The sequence below is a fragment of the Eschrichtius robustus genome, chromosome 4, assembly GCF_028021215.1.
Source record: "Eschrichtius robustus isolate mEscRob2 chromosome 4, mEscRob2.pri, whole genome shotgun sequence".
Lineage (NCBI taxonomy): Eukaryota > Metazoa > Chordata > Mammalia > Artiodactyla > Eschrichtiidae > Eschrichtius > Eschrichtius robustus.
Window position 1 is genome coordinate 7053335 of NC_090827.1, and position 15356 is coordinate 7068690.

At 41.2% G+C, this 15356-nt stretch overlaps 1 protein-coding gene across 1 annotated transcript; it reads left to right on the plus strand.

The window, feature by feature from the left end:
- The first annotated feature begins 1110 nt into the window (after nt 1-1110).
- On the plus strand, nt 1111-14814 carry NPY5R (neuropeptide Y receptor Y5). The gene is made up of 2 exons (XM_068542034.1): nt 1111-1172; nt 13345-14814. The coding sequence occupies exon 2, from the start codon at nt 13354-13356 to the stop codon at nt 14692-14694; it is 1341 nt and encodes a 446-aa protein (XP_068398135.1). The 5' UTR covers nt 1111-1172; nt 13345-13353; the 3' UTR covers nt 14695-14814.
- The last annotated feature ends 542 nt before the right edge of the window (nt 14815-15356 follow it).

A 15356-nucleotide genomic window follows, 5' to 3' on the forward strand; every position in this document is an offset into this window, starting at 1 on the left:
GTTGTGGTGGAGGAAAGTGCAGCGTTTACTGCAGGCGCCAAGCAAGGGCAACAGGCAGCTCACGCTCAGAAGACCCCAACTCCCCGATGGCTTTCGGGGAAGGGGTTTTAAGGGCTGTGTGAGGGAGGGGGCGGCAGGGTGTGTGATCCGCTCATGCACAGTTCTCGGATTGGTTGACATCAAGGTGAAGTTTCAAGCATCATCAACCTTCTGGTTTCAACCGGTCTAGAGTCTAAGGGCTTGTGCTCAGCAGTTTTCATCTGGGGATCTGCTTCCTGTAAAAACAACTGAGGAATGTGTGCGGGGCCTTTATCTGTATCTTTCAGGAAACTGGGAGTTCGGTGATTTTGCTGTGGCTGGTTTATGGTCTGAATTGTCACCAGTTTCTCCACCCAACAGCTATTCTTTGTTTCTGCATGTTCACGTTCCCAATCCTTAACTCTGGAGCAGCCTTTAGAGATTCAAGGGAGGCTCCACAGACTAAAGCCTTTTACTTCAAACGACAGGGACCCAGGGGCTTGTGCACGGTTTCATCCCAATCTCTCTTGCCTCTTCTTTTTTCTCTCTCCCTCCCTCCCTGTCTCGCGCGCGCACACACAGAGAGAGAGAGAGAGAGAGAGAGAGAGAGAGAGAGAGAGAGAGAGAGAGAGAGAGAGGGAGGGAGAGAGAGGGAGAGGGAGAGGGAGAGGGAGAGGGAGAGGGAGAGGGAGAGGGAGAGGGAGAGGGAGAGGGAGAGGGAGAGGGAGAGGGAGAGGGAGAGAGAGAGAGAGAGAGAGAGAGAGAGAGAGAGAGAGAGAGAGAGAGAGAGAGAGAGAAAAGCATTAAGCACCTGACAACTAATAACTAAAAATAAGGCAAACCTGCGCGATACAGGTTTGGACGCCCTGGGGATGGAAATCACGTTGAGCAGAAAAGGAGGACAAGTTCTCTTTGCTTGGGACTTTTTAGCCTATGACAACTCTTTTCATCCCAGCCCTCTTCAGCTGCCACGCGCAGGCTGGGAAGCGTGGGCTGGCTCCAGCCTCCCGGGCCCCGCGCCCACGCCTGGTCCCCGCGGCGCCCGCCGGAACCGCGTGCCTACTGCGCCCGAGCGCCTCCGCCACCCCGCGTCCCCGCGTCCCCGCAGGTCGGGCCGACCCCCGCCCAGACGCCTCCCAGCCGCCGTCCGGAAGGTACGAGAAAGACCTGCGCGCTGCTTTGGTTTGGTTTTTATTATTATTTTTCGAACAAAGAGAAAACCTGGGCCTTGCGGCGTTCGCCGGGCGCCCACGCCGGCCGCGGACCCCCACTTCCCTGCGCGGCCTCGGCGGGCCTGGCCCGGGAGACGGGGTGCCGGGGGCTGCCGCCTCTCCCCGGCCCACGCGGAGGTAGGGGGCGCCCTGGGCGGGCTCGGGGAGCAGTCGTGTGCCCGGGCGCCCCCTGCCCCCGTCCCCGCCGCCGCCGTGCGCAGGAGCGGCCGCGATTCCGGGAGCCGGGGCGCCCCGAGGTACGGGAAGGGCCGGGGCTGGAAGCGGGGGGTCCGGGCGACTTCGGGGCGCGGCGGGAGAGCGGAGGGACCCGGCGGGGCTCCCGTGCGGCGCAGGAGCCCCCCGGGTGGGCGCGCGGAGCTGAGCCGGAGGAGCGTGTCAGGGGTCCCGCCGGAGCCGGGGCGGGGAGGACGCAGCCTCCGGGGAGGGCGAGCCCGCGCCCGCCCGGCGGCGTCCGGGGCTGGGGTCCTGGGGCGTCGAGCACCTGCCCCGCCGCCCGCGGATGCCCGGGACCCCGAGGCGGCGCGCCCCGGTCTGCGCTCCCGGGACACATCCCTGCGCCTCGACTTCCGACCCCGGGGATTCAGCCCCGAGCTTGCGGACCTTTCGGTTACCCTTTAAAGGGCCCGAACCACCGCGTTGGATCGAAGCCCAGAGACTTTCTGAGAGACCGTGGAAATTGCCTAAGGCGCTCTCAGCGGAATTTGCAGCCCGAATGAAATTTTAAATTTCAGGTTTCTCAAGGGAAGAGAAACTCTACTGTTAGACATGGGAAGAGAGGGTGGCTGTGCCTGCGTGTTTATCAGCTGAGCGGAGCAGTATTTCTTTCGATTCAAATTTGGCCAGATTCTGGCTTTAAAAATAAATCGTGGGAATATTTTAGAACGTGGAATCTCGCCATTGTTCCAGGATCACAGCAAAGTAGGCAATAGTTGGTATGTTATCATTGCTGGAGGGAAAAAAAATTACATGGATTTTATTCTTTTGTGTGATTGGCATCTTTTTTGAGATGAAAGATGTGCATTTACATAAGGCAGGTAAAGATCCTAACAAAGAGACCTTACTTAAATGTGCACGCTCAGTCCTTCATCGTCCTGAGTTCCTGCAGTTCTTTTTTAAGAACTATCTGTTCAACATACTTAAAGTCTATTCACGAGATTTCATTTCTCTTGGTGTCACATATAGATCAATTTTTATAAACAATTACAATATAACAAAATTACAATGTCTTTACAAGACATTGCTTTTTTAAAAACAGTCACCACAGTTTAACCAGGAAATTTTTTTTTGTCACTTCTACTCTGAGGATTAAAGCTTGGTGTTTCAGCCTAGGAATTCTGAGGGTAGAGGGGTTAAAACTAGATATAAAAGAGAAAAACAAAATCTCGTAATTAGGCACCACAAAGGTTTCACACAGTCAATATCAGATTTCTTCTAAAATAATATTTCATTTTAAAAACATTCTCTATTTCATAATTTCTCTAGTGATCTGAGATGAAGTTCACGTTTAACATTATTTTTTATTATGTATAAAATATTTATGTTGCATAAAATTGTACAACGTTCTTTATGACACTTGTTGCAAAACAGATCATTATTAAAGAAATTTACATTTCCATTATAGGCTTCCTTATTGTACTTTTCAGGAAAAAAGGACGTCAAGGGCTAAGCTGAAGGAAAGAAATCCTGTGTGCTTTTTTCCCCTTTCCTTAAACTTCTGTTGTCATTTCAGCAATCTTCACAGCATTTCTACCATCTCAAGATGGATCTTCTTGAGAAGATTCCATCTCAAGAAACCACTTTCTAAGTTCATCCATAAGAAGCAACTCCTCACCCGTTAAAGTTTTATCATGAAATTATAGCAATTCAGTCACATCTTCAGGCTCCATGTCTAATTCTAGTTCTCTTGCTGTTTCCACCACATCTGCAGTTCCTTCCTTCACTGAAGTCTTGACCCCTCATAGTCATCCATGACGGTTGAAATCAACTTCTTCCAAACCCGTGGTCATGTTGATATGTTGACCTGTTCTCATGAATCACAAATATTCTTAATGGCATCTAGAATGGTGAATCCTTTCCATAAGTTTTTCAATTGACTTTGCCCAAATCCATCAGAGGAATCACTGTCTATGGCAGCTCAAGCCTTACAAAAATGTGTTTCTTAAATAATAAGACTTGAAAGTCGAAATTACTCCTTGATCTGTGGGCTGCAGAATGGATGTCGTGTCAGTGGGCAAGAAAACAACATCAATCTCTTACATCTTCGTCAGAGCTCTTGGTTGACCAGGTGCATTGTCAACGAGCAGTACTATTTTGAAAGGAGTCCTTTTTTCTAAGCAGTAGGTCTCAACAGTGGGCTTAAAATATTCAGTAAACCCTATTGTCAACAGATGTGCTGTTATCCAGGCTTTGTTGTTCTGTATATAGAGCACAGGTAGAGTAGATTGATCCTAATTCTTCAAGGCCCTAGGATTTTCAGAATAGTAAATGAGCTTTGGCTCAACGTAAAGTCACTGGCTGCATTAGCCCCTAACAAGAGGGTCAGCCTGTCCTTTGAAGCTTTGAAGCCAGGTATCAACTTCTCCTCTCTAGCTATGAAAGTCCTAGATGGCATCTTCCAATATAAGACTGTTTACTCTACATTGAAAATCTGTTCTTTCGTGTATCCACCTTCAGAAGTACCTTAGCTAGAGCTTCTGGGTAACTTAATGTAGCTTGTATATCAGCACTTGCTGCTTCACCTTGCACTTTTCTGTTATGGAAACGGCTTCTTTCCTTAAATCTCATGAACCTCTGCTGGCTTCAGACTTTTCTTCCAGCGTCCTCACCTCTCTCAGCCTTCACAGAATTGAAGAGAGTTAGGGTCTGGCTCTGGATGAGGCTTTGGCTTAAGGGAATGTTGTCACTGGTTTGATCTTTTATCCAGACCACTAAAACTTCCTCCGTATCAGCAATAAGGCTGTTTCTCTTTCTTATCACTCATGTATTAACTAGAGTAGCACTTTTAATTTCCTTCAAGAACTGTTCCTTTGCATTCACAACTTGGCTAACAGTTTGGTGCAAGAGGCTTAGCTTTTAGCCTATCTCGCTTCTGACGTGCCTTGCTTACTGAGCTTAATCGTTTCTAGCTTTTGATTTAAAGTGAGAGACGTGAAACTCTTCCTTTTCATTTGAACACTTAGAGGCCATTGTAGGATTAACAACTGGCCAGACTGCAATACTGTTGTGTCTCAGGGAACAGGGAGGCCCAAGGAGAGGGAGAGAGATGGGGGCATGGCCAGTCAGTGGAGCAGTCAGAACACACACAACGTTTACGGGTTAAGTTGTCATCTTACACGGGAAGTTTGTGGTGCCCCAAACTACTACAATAGTACATCAGAGATCACTGATCACATATCAACATACCAAATAAAATAATAATGACAAATTTGAAATATCGAGAGAATTACTGAAGTGTGACACAGAGACACGAAGTGAGCAAAGGCTGTTGGAAAAATGGTGCTGATAGACTTGCTCTACACAGGATTGCCCCAAACCTTCAACTGGTAAAAAACACAATAAGTGAAACAAAGTGAAGAACTATAAAATGAGGCCTGCTTGTAATTTAAAATTGTAAAGTGGTAAATCATCACAATTGTTTATGTAGGTACTCTTCATTTCGTTTGGGACCATCTGAAACCTTGTCTACTTTCAGTGGTTCTCATATCTGTATATATGTACAGACATACACACACACACACACACACATATGTGTATATATATAGACACATATATATACGTATATACACATATGGTTATACTTTACCCTGAATTTGCCCATATTCCCAGGATGATTCATTTCTGTTATTTTAAAGCTGGAAAAATTAAACTACTTTTCTAAAATTATTAAGTAACAGATACTTACTTAGCATCCACTATGTGCAACATACTCTATTAAGCATCATTAAAATTATGAACATAATTAAAACACTTTTCCTTCTCTCCATTAGAGTCTAGCAGAGAGAACTGACCATGCATTGGAGGCACTCTGAGTTTTAGACCCAAAACCACATTCTTTCTATTACCACCAATTGTGCTGCATAGCCTCTTAGGATTGTTCCCAAAAAGTGAGTCCAGAGAAGAATAACTAAGCTATATATACATACACAAGGATCGTGGTAAGAAACAGCTTGTACAGATTATGGGTGTAAATAGGATTCTGAACAAGCGAGGTGGAGCCAGGGTGTCATCATATCTCAGGAAATGAGACGAGAAAGCCAGTCTGGGCTTTGATTAGGGGCTCACTGAGCTGTCCAGGGGAGTGGCAGGAAGGCCATTGACTGATGGCCTTATGATGAGTGGGATGAATCAGTAACCCTGGTGAGTCACTTTGGTACCAGTTATCTTTTTTAATTTGAGGCAACATCAGTGTAAATTGTCGGTTACAGCCTAAGAATAAATGAATAAGATCCTGAGCTTTTGAATTCATTTATCTTTAAAGGGATGTATTGATAATTAGCTTTCAGAAATTCAGTCAACATAAAATCGGTTATAGAAGTTGTGAAAACCTTAAACTTTTAAATTTTCTTATAGCACAGAAATGCTTATATCATCCTATTTGAAAATTGCTATATATAAACTTAAAGTAATTTATGATGAATGTGTGTACACAGTAAGATTTTCTACTTGGAAATTTATTGGACCAGGACCTGTAATTCCCTTATAAATTGAAGATAATAAGGTTTACTATTAATTTAAATATATATGTATTTTTATAGTTTTAAGTATAATTACCCAACTATAGATCTAGAAACAGGTTGATAAACATACACTGATATGTAGTGAAAATGCCTTTTTAAACTATATATATATCAGGATCTCTATAACAAGGTATACTCATCAGAATTAACAAACTGTTGCTGTCCTGAGTATGCTGTAGGATATTCTTGTTTAAAAAAAATGGAAGTGCTTGCTTTTTTAAAGGGGAGAAAACATTCCTTTTGCCTCTTCTTGATATATTATAGGCAGTTGTGTACTTCATTAGGCAATACTGCCAGATCTCTAATATGTAACAGTAAATAAGTAACATCAGCAGAGTCAAGAGGGTGGACCGGGAAGACGCAGCATTCACGTCTGCACACAACTAGGGCACCTACCCGGCCCTGCTGGGGGACCACGGACACCTAAGGGGACGGGAGGAACCCCCGAGCGACTGGGTAGGATGAGGTGGGGAAGGAAGGGGGAGGAGAACTTGAGGCAGGATGGGACCGGCACCCTTGAGGGGCAGCTGGGGGAGGGGAGGGGTTCCCACGCCCAGAGGGGGAACGGGGGAGACCCTCGGGAGGGCAGCGTTCCCCCTGCCCACTTGGGCCCCAGGGAGCCTGCTGAGGTCCCGAGCCTGATCTGCCCAACCGGGCCCCCTCCAGCCGCCGGGTCCTGTGGGAGTGGGAGGGAGGGGGGAGGAAAAGTAAAGGTCAGATGGACAGGACTGGTGCCCCTGAGGGGCGGCTGGGGGAGGGATGGGGTTCCCACGACCGGAAGGGCCCACCCACAGTTAGGGGATGAACAGGGATGGGGGAGACCCTCAGAAGAGCGGAGGAACAGAAGGGAGTGTGGTGAGTGCTTCCCCTGCCCACCTGGGCCCCAGAAAGCTTGCTGAGGTCCCGGGACTAGACCTCTGCCCTCGGAGGCTCCCTCCCGCCACGCTGAGCCTAAGCCCCGCCCACACCCCCGCCCAGGGCCTTACCTTGGAACTCCGAGCCGGGGCGAACTCCAAGGGACACCTTTACCAGCAGCGCAGGTCCTGAGCCTGGGCCCTGACCCCCACCCTAAACCCCGCCCCTGCCTAAGCTCCTCCCCAAACCTAAGCTCCACCCCCCAGAGCCCAAGCTTTTTCTGGTCTTTTTTTTTTTTTTTTTTATGTTGTGGTTCTGTTTTACCTTGTTGTTAATTCGTTTATATTTTTACTTTTTCTGATAAGTTTTTTATTTTTCTAATTTTATTTTACTCTTTATAATTTGTTATTGTTCTGCTCCTTTCGGCTCCTTTGGGGTTCCCCCACCTTTTTTTTTTTTCTGTTGTGGTTCTGTTTTACCTTGATGTAGTTGTTTCACTTATATTTTTATTTTTCCTAATATATTTTTTATTTTTCTAATTTTATTTTATTTTTTATTCTTTGTTATTGTACTGCTTCTTTTTTTTTTTTCCTTTTCTTTTGCTGTGCTGCACAGCTTGTGGTAGCTTGGTTCCCAGGCCGAGGATCGGGTCTGAATTCCTGTGGTGGGAGCACTGAGTCCAAACTGCTGGACTAACAGAGAACCTCAGATCCCAGGGAATATTAATCAGACTGAGGTCTCCCAGCAGTCCTCATATCGGCACCAACCCGGCTCTGCCCAACTGCCTGCAAATTCTAGTGCTGCATGCTTCAGGCCAAACAACCAGTAAGACAGATATACAGCCCAACCTATCAAAAAAAAAAAAAAAAAAAAATGAAACGACCAAAAAAATATGTTACAAACAAAGGAGCAAGGTCAAAAGCCACAAGAAAAAATAAATGAAGAGGAAATAGGCAAACTACCTGAAAAAGAATTAGGAGTAATGATAGTAAAAATGATACAAAATCTTGGAAAGAATGGAGGCACGCATTGAGAAAATACAAGAAATGTTTAACAAGGACCTAGAAGAACTAAAGAACAAACAAACAGTGATGAACAACACAATAACTGAAATGAAAAATACACTAGAAGGAATCAATAGTAGAATAACTGAGGGAGAAGAGCAAATAAGTGAGCTGGAAGGTAGAATGGTGGAAATAACTGCCAAGGAGCAGAATAAAGAAAAAATAATGGAAAGAATTGAAGACAACCTCAGAGACCTCTGAGACAACATTAAATGCAACAACATTCAAATTATAAGGGTCCCAGAAGAAGAAGAGAAAGAGAAAGGGTCTGAGAAAATATTTGAAGAGATTATAGTCAAAACTTCCCTAACATGGGAAAGGAAATTGCCACCCAAGTCCAGGAAGTGCAGAGAGTGCCATACAGGATAAACCCTAGAAGAAACACACCAAGACACATATTAATCAAACTAACAAATGTTAAATTCAAAGAAAATATATTAAAAGCAGCAAAGGAAAAGCAACAAATAACATACAAGGGAATCCCCATAAGGTTATCAGCTGATTTTTCAGCAAAAACTCTTCAGGCCAGAAGGGAATGGCAGGATATATTTAAAGTGATGAAAGGGAAAAATCTACAACCAAGATTACTCTACCAGCATGCATCTCATTCAGATTTGATGGAGAAATCAAAAGCTTTACAGACGAGCAAAAGCTAAGAGAATTCAGCACCACCAAACCAGCTTTATAACAAATGCTAAAGGAATTTCTCTAGGCGGGAAACACAAGAGAAGGAAAAGACCCACAAAAACAAACACAAATCTATTAAGAAAATGGTAATAAAAACATACATATCAATAATCATCTTCAATATAGAACATTTAATGCTCCAACCAAAAGACATAAACTGGCTGAAAGGATACAAAAACAAGACCCATATATATGCTGTCTACAAGAGACCCACTTCAGACCTAGGGACACATACAGACTGAAAGTGAGGGGATGGTAAAAGATATTCCATGCAAATGGAAATCACAAGAAACCTGGAGTAGCAATACTCATATCAGATAAAATAGACTTTAAGATACAAACTGTTACAAGAGATAAGGAAAAACCCAAAATTAGTAGAAGGAAAGAAATCATAAAGATCAGAGCAGAAATAAATGAAATAGAAATGAAGAAACAATAGCAAAGATCAATAAAACTAAAAGTTGGTTCTTTGAGAAGATAACCATAATTGATAAACTTTTAGCCAGACTCATCAAGAAAAAAAAAGGGAGAGGAGTCAAATCAATAAAATTGGAAATGAAAAAAGAGAAATTATAACTGACACCACAGAAATACAAAGGGTCATAAGAGCTACTACAAGCAACTGTATGCCAATAAAATGGACAGTCTGGAAGAAATGGACAAATTCTTGGAAAGGTACAACTTTCCAAGACTGAACCAGGAAGAATTAGAAAATACAAACAGACTGATCACAAGTAATGAAAATGAAACTGTAATTAAAAATCAACAAACAAAAGTCCAGGACCAGATGGCTTCACAGGCGAATTCTATCAAACATTTAAAGAAGAGATAACACCTAACTTTCTCAAACTCTTCCAAAACATTGCAGAGGGAGGAACACTCTCAAACTCGTTCTACGAGGCCACCATCACCCTGATGCCAAAACCAGACAAAGATATCACAAAAAAAGAAAATTACAGGCCAATATCACTGATGAACATAGACACAAACTTCCTCAACAAGATACTAGCAAACAGAATCCAACAACACATTAAAAGGATCATACACCATGATCAAATGGGATTTATCCCAGGGATGCAAGGATTCTTCAGTATACACAAATCAATAAATGTGATACACCATATAAACAAAGAATAAAAACCATATGATCATCTCAATGGATGCAGAAAAAGCTTTTGACAAAATTCAACAAACATTTATGATAAAAACTCTCCAGAAAGTGGGCAGAGAGGGAACCTACCTCAACATAATAAAAGCCATAAATGACAAACCCACAACAAACATCATTCTCAATGATGAAAAACTGAAAGTATTTCCTCTAAGATCAGGAACAAGTCAAGGATGTCCACTCTTGCCACTATTATTCAACATACTTTTGGAAGTCTTAGCCACAGCAATCAGAGAAGAAAAAGAAATAAAATGAATACAAATTGGAAAAGAAGTAAAACTGTCACTATTTGCCGATGACATGATACTATACATAGAAGATCCTAAAGATGTCACCAGAAAACTACTAGAACTAATCAATGAATTTGGTAAGGTTGCAGGATACAAAATTAATGCACAGAAATCTCTTGCATTCCTATACACTAACAGTGAAAGATCAAAAAGAGAAATTAAGGAAACACTCCCATTTACCACTGCAACAAAAAGAATAAAATATCTGGGAATAAACCTACTTAAGGAAGCAAAAGACCTGCACTCAGAAAACTATAAAACACCTATGACACAAATCAAAGATGACACAAACAGATGGAGATATATACCATGCTCCTGGATTGGAAGAATCAATATTGTGAAAACGACTATACTACCCAAAGCAATCTACAGGTTCAGTGCAATCCCTATCAATTTACCAGTGGCATTTTTCACAGGATTAGAACAAAAAATTTTACAATCTGTATGGAAACACAAAAGACCCCGAATAGGCAAAACAGTGTTGAGAAAGAAAAACGGAGCTGGAGGATTCAGGCTCCCCGACTTCAGACTGTACTACAAAGCTACAGTAATCAAGACAGTATGGTACTGGCACAAGAACAGAAATATAGATCAATGGTACAGGATAGAAAGCCCAGAGATAAACCCACACACCTATGGTCACCTAATCTATGACAAAGAAGGCAAGAATATACAATGGAGAAAAGACAGCCTCTTCAATAAATGGTGCTGGGAAAACTGGACAGCTACATGTAAAAGAATGAAATTAGAGCACTACCTAACACCATACACAAAAATAAGCTCAAAATGGATTAAAGACTTAAATGTAAGACTGGACACTATAAAACGCTTAGAGGAAAACATAGGAAAAACACTCTTTGACATAAACCACAGCAAGATCTTTTATGACCCACCTCCTAGAGTAATGAAAATAAAAACAAAAGTAAGCAAAAGGGACCTAATTAAACTTAAAAACTTTTACACAGCAAAGGAAACCATAAACAAGACGAAAAGACAACCCACAGAATGGGAGAGAATATTTGCAAATGAAACAACGGACAAAGGATGAATCTCCAAAATATACAAACAGCTCATGCAGCTCAATATCAAAAAAACAAACCACCCAATCAAAAAATGTGCAGAAGACCTAAATAGACATTTCACCAAAGAAGACATATAGATGGCCAAGAGGCACATGAAAAGATGTTCAGCATCACTAATTATTCGAGAAATGCAAATCAAAACTACAATGAGGTATGATCTCACACTGGTTAGAATGGCCATCATCAAAAAATCTACAAAGGGTGGAGTGGGTGTAGAGAAAAGGGAACCCTCTTGCACTGTTGGTGGGAATGTAAATTGATACAGCCACTGTGGAGAACAGTATGGAGGTTCCTTAAAATATTAAAAATAGAAATACCATATGACCCAGCAATACCACTACTGGGCATTTACCCTGAGAAAAACCATAATTCAAAAAGACACATGTACCCCAATGTTCATTGCAGCACTATTTACAATAGCCAGGACATGGAAACAACCTAAGGGTCCATGAGTGTATAAAGAAGATGTGGTACGTATATACAATAGACTATTACTCAGCCATAAAAAGAAATGAAATTGGGTCATTTGTAGAGATGTGGATGGACCTAGTATCTGTCATACAGAGTGAAGTAAGTCAGAAAGAGAAAAACAAATATTGTGTATTAACGCATATATGTGGAATCTTGAAAAATAGTACAGATGAACCTATTTGCAAGGCAGGAATCAAAACACAGAGGTAGAGAACAGACATGTGGACACAGAGGGGGAAGGGGAGGGTGGGATGAATTGGGAGATTAGGTTTGACATAAATACACTTCCATGTGTAAACTAGATAGCTAGTGGGAACCTGCTGTATAGCACAGGGAGCTCAGCTTGGTGCTCTGTGATGACCTAGATGGGTGGGATGGGAGCGGTGGGAGGGAGGTCCGAGAGGGAGGGGGGGATATATGTATACATATAGCTGATTCACTTCACTGTACAGCAGAAACTAACACAACATTGTAAAGCAATTATACTCCAATTAAAAAAAGGTAAAAATAAAAGTAATATCATTGTGGTATTAATATTACATTATTAATTTCCTTGAGGTGAAAAAACTTATTATGGGATGTTATATTAGTATCACTTCTACATTTAACTTTATGCCATGTTATCTTCCTTAAAAAATATGAATTTATTTAATCTTTTTAATGCTGAAATCTACCTTCAATTTTTAAATTAAAAAATAAACAGGTAAATTTTGTTTTTGAAAACACCAGCAGCCAGCTGGTTAATGGTTTAATTCATGATAATCTGCACCTCTCAGAGGACTGAGAACTGATCATGAAATGATTTTGCCATCCAGAATTGTGTTCACATAGTCAACAATACCATGTGATAAACATTTATTGAGTGCCTACTCTATACATGGAATAGTCATGGAATAGTGTTTCTACACTTGAGAAGCTCAAATCTGAAGATTATATGAACTGGATATATTTAGGATATTAGCTTTTTGTTTGAATTTCTCATTTCCCCATAAATATTTATTTTTGTTTGAATTTTTCATTTTCCCACATACATTTATTTAACACTTTCCATGGTGAAGTTACTGTGCCATGTTTTATGGTAGACACCACGGTGAGTAAAACACAGTTTCACTTTTCCATTGCTTATATATAAATAAGGTATACTGGTTTTTATTATAATTGCAGTGCAAAGCAAATTGTGTCATGTAGCCTCAGACAGCTATAAACAGAAATACATGGGGTTCCAAAAGGAGATCACATCCAGTTGAACAGATAAAGGAACACTTTAGGGCAGGTGACTTTTAAGTTTGACGTTGATTGATGTAAGAGAGGAAGGAATGTTTAAGGTAAGATTATATGACTACAACATGTATCAGGTACCTTGACTGGAGAACAATATTAATTAGCTATTATAATCTTGAAGTTCTTATCCACATTTGTCTTTTCTGTCCCTTACATTATTTATACATAAATTAAAAAAAAAAAGTTCTGCTATTTTAACACGAGTCAACACACCATAGAAGTGATGATAGATTTAAACTTACTGTAATTGTTATTGGTTCACATTTGCACTGTACTTGTTGCCAGTTAAAGACTTCCCTAAACTTTTTAGTAAATGAATAAGGGACCAAAATGTAAATGGTACATTTAGTAAATGGTAATGGGACCAAATGGTAAAATGTTTCCTTCTCAATGGATTAATTTATAGTAGTGATGGAATTTTTTTTCAAGTTGCCAACTGATGTCTTTTTATTCCAAACAGGAGAATAATATGGATTCAGAGCTCAAGGATTATTATAACAAGACACTTGCTGCAGAGAACAATACTGCTGCCACCCGGAATTCTGATTTCCCAGTCTGGGATGACTATAAAAGCAGTGTCGATGACTTGCAGTATTTTCTGATTGGACTCTATACATTTGTAAGTCTTCTTGGTTTTATGGGGAATCTACTTATTTTAATGGCTCTCATGAGGAAGCGAAATCAGAAGACAACGGTCAACTTCCTCATTGGGAATCTGGCCTTCTCCGATATCTTGGTTGTGCTGTTTTGCTCACCTTTCACACTGACCTCTGTCTTGCTGGATCAGTGGAAGTTTGGCAGAGTCATGTGTCACATTATGCCTTTCCTTCAATGTGTGACAGTTCTCGTTTCCACTTTAATTTTAATATCAATCGCCATCGTCAGGTATCATATGATAAAACATCCTGTGTCTAATCATTTAACAGCAAACCATGGCTATTTCCTGATCGCCACTGTCTGGACACTAGGCTTTGCAATGTGTTCTCCCCTCCCAGTGTTTCACAGCCTTGTGGAACTTCAGGAGACGTTTGGTTCAGCGTTGCTCAGCAGCAGGTATTTATGTGTCGAGTCATGGCCATCCGATGCATACCGAATTGCTTTCACTATCTCTTTATTGCTCGTTCAGTATATTCTGCCCTTAGTTTGTCTAACTGTAAGTCATACCAGTGTCTGCAGGAGCATAAGCTGTGGATTGTCCAACCAAGAAAACCAACTAGAAGAAAATGAGATGATCAACTTAACTCTCCATCCTTCCAAAAAGATTGGGCCTCAGGTGAGGATCTCCAGCAGCCGGAAATGGAGCTATTCATTCATCAGAAAGCACAGAAGGAGGTACAGCAAGAAGACGGCATGCGTGCTGCCTGCACCAGTGAGACCTCCTCCAGAGAACCGCTCAAGAAGGCTTCCAGAACACTTGGGCTCTGGGAAAAGTCAGCCCCCTTCATCCCGTAAGTTTATACCAGGGGTCCCCACTTGCTTTGAGGTGAAACCGGAAGAAAACTCAGATGTTCATGAGATGAGAGTAAACTGTTCTATCATGAGATTAAAAAAAAGATCTCGAAGTGTGTTCTACAGACTGACCATCTTGATACTAGTGTTTGCAGTAAGCTGGATGCCTCTGCACCTTTTCCACGTGGTGACCGATTTTAACGATAGCCTGATTTCAAACAGGCATTTCAAGTTGGTGTATTGCATCTGTCACTTGCTAGGCATGATGTCCTGTTGTCTTAATCCAATTCTATATGGATTTCTTAATAATGGGATCAAAGCCGACTTAAGGTCCCTTATACGCTGTCTTCATATGTCATAATTCTCAGTGTTTTCCAAGGAAAGTACGAGTGTGGGGATCATCTAAAATATACTCACAGTAACTATGTATGTATAATCAACAAATTTTGTTAACTTACGGAATTTAATATATGTGTAAGAGCTCTGGATTTGGATATCAGTTCCTAATATATGGAAGATAATTTTAACATGTTATAATATGATAAATTCATTTAGTTGTATAAAGTCATTGTCAATCCAATCTGTAATTTCATTTTAAAGAGTAGTTATATTACCTTCCATTTCAGCTTGTCTTGTAAACCAATGAATTGTAAGTTCTTGTTTAAAATAAAATTATATTTAACCATCTCAGTATTTTTTGTTCAAAATTATAAGCAAAAATATTTCTCCTAAGACATTTAATTTCAGGTATGAGGAACATCTAATAATCTTCATTTTTACTTCACAGATTTCTTAATAGTTAGTTTCTGACAATACAGAAAACTTTAATATGACCAGCAAACCATAACTAAGTGAAAGATATATGCCTAAGTCATAAATTAAATGTCAACATTGGGTACAGTTTTAGAACCTCTAAAGGAAAATTTTTATTTCCTATTATTGATGATTGGTCAAATTGTCAATTTATTCCCCACTATCCTAGTAATACACTGTTAATTTATCAAATAAAAATAGATTTTAAAT

Bases quoted from the DNA above. Each gene is read 5' to 3' on its own strand.
- NPY5R (XM_068542034.1), top strand. From the start codon at position 13,354: ATGGATTCAGAGCTCAAGGATTATTATAACAAGACACTTGCTGCAGAG.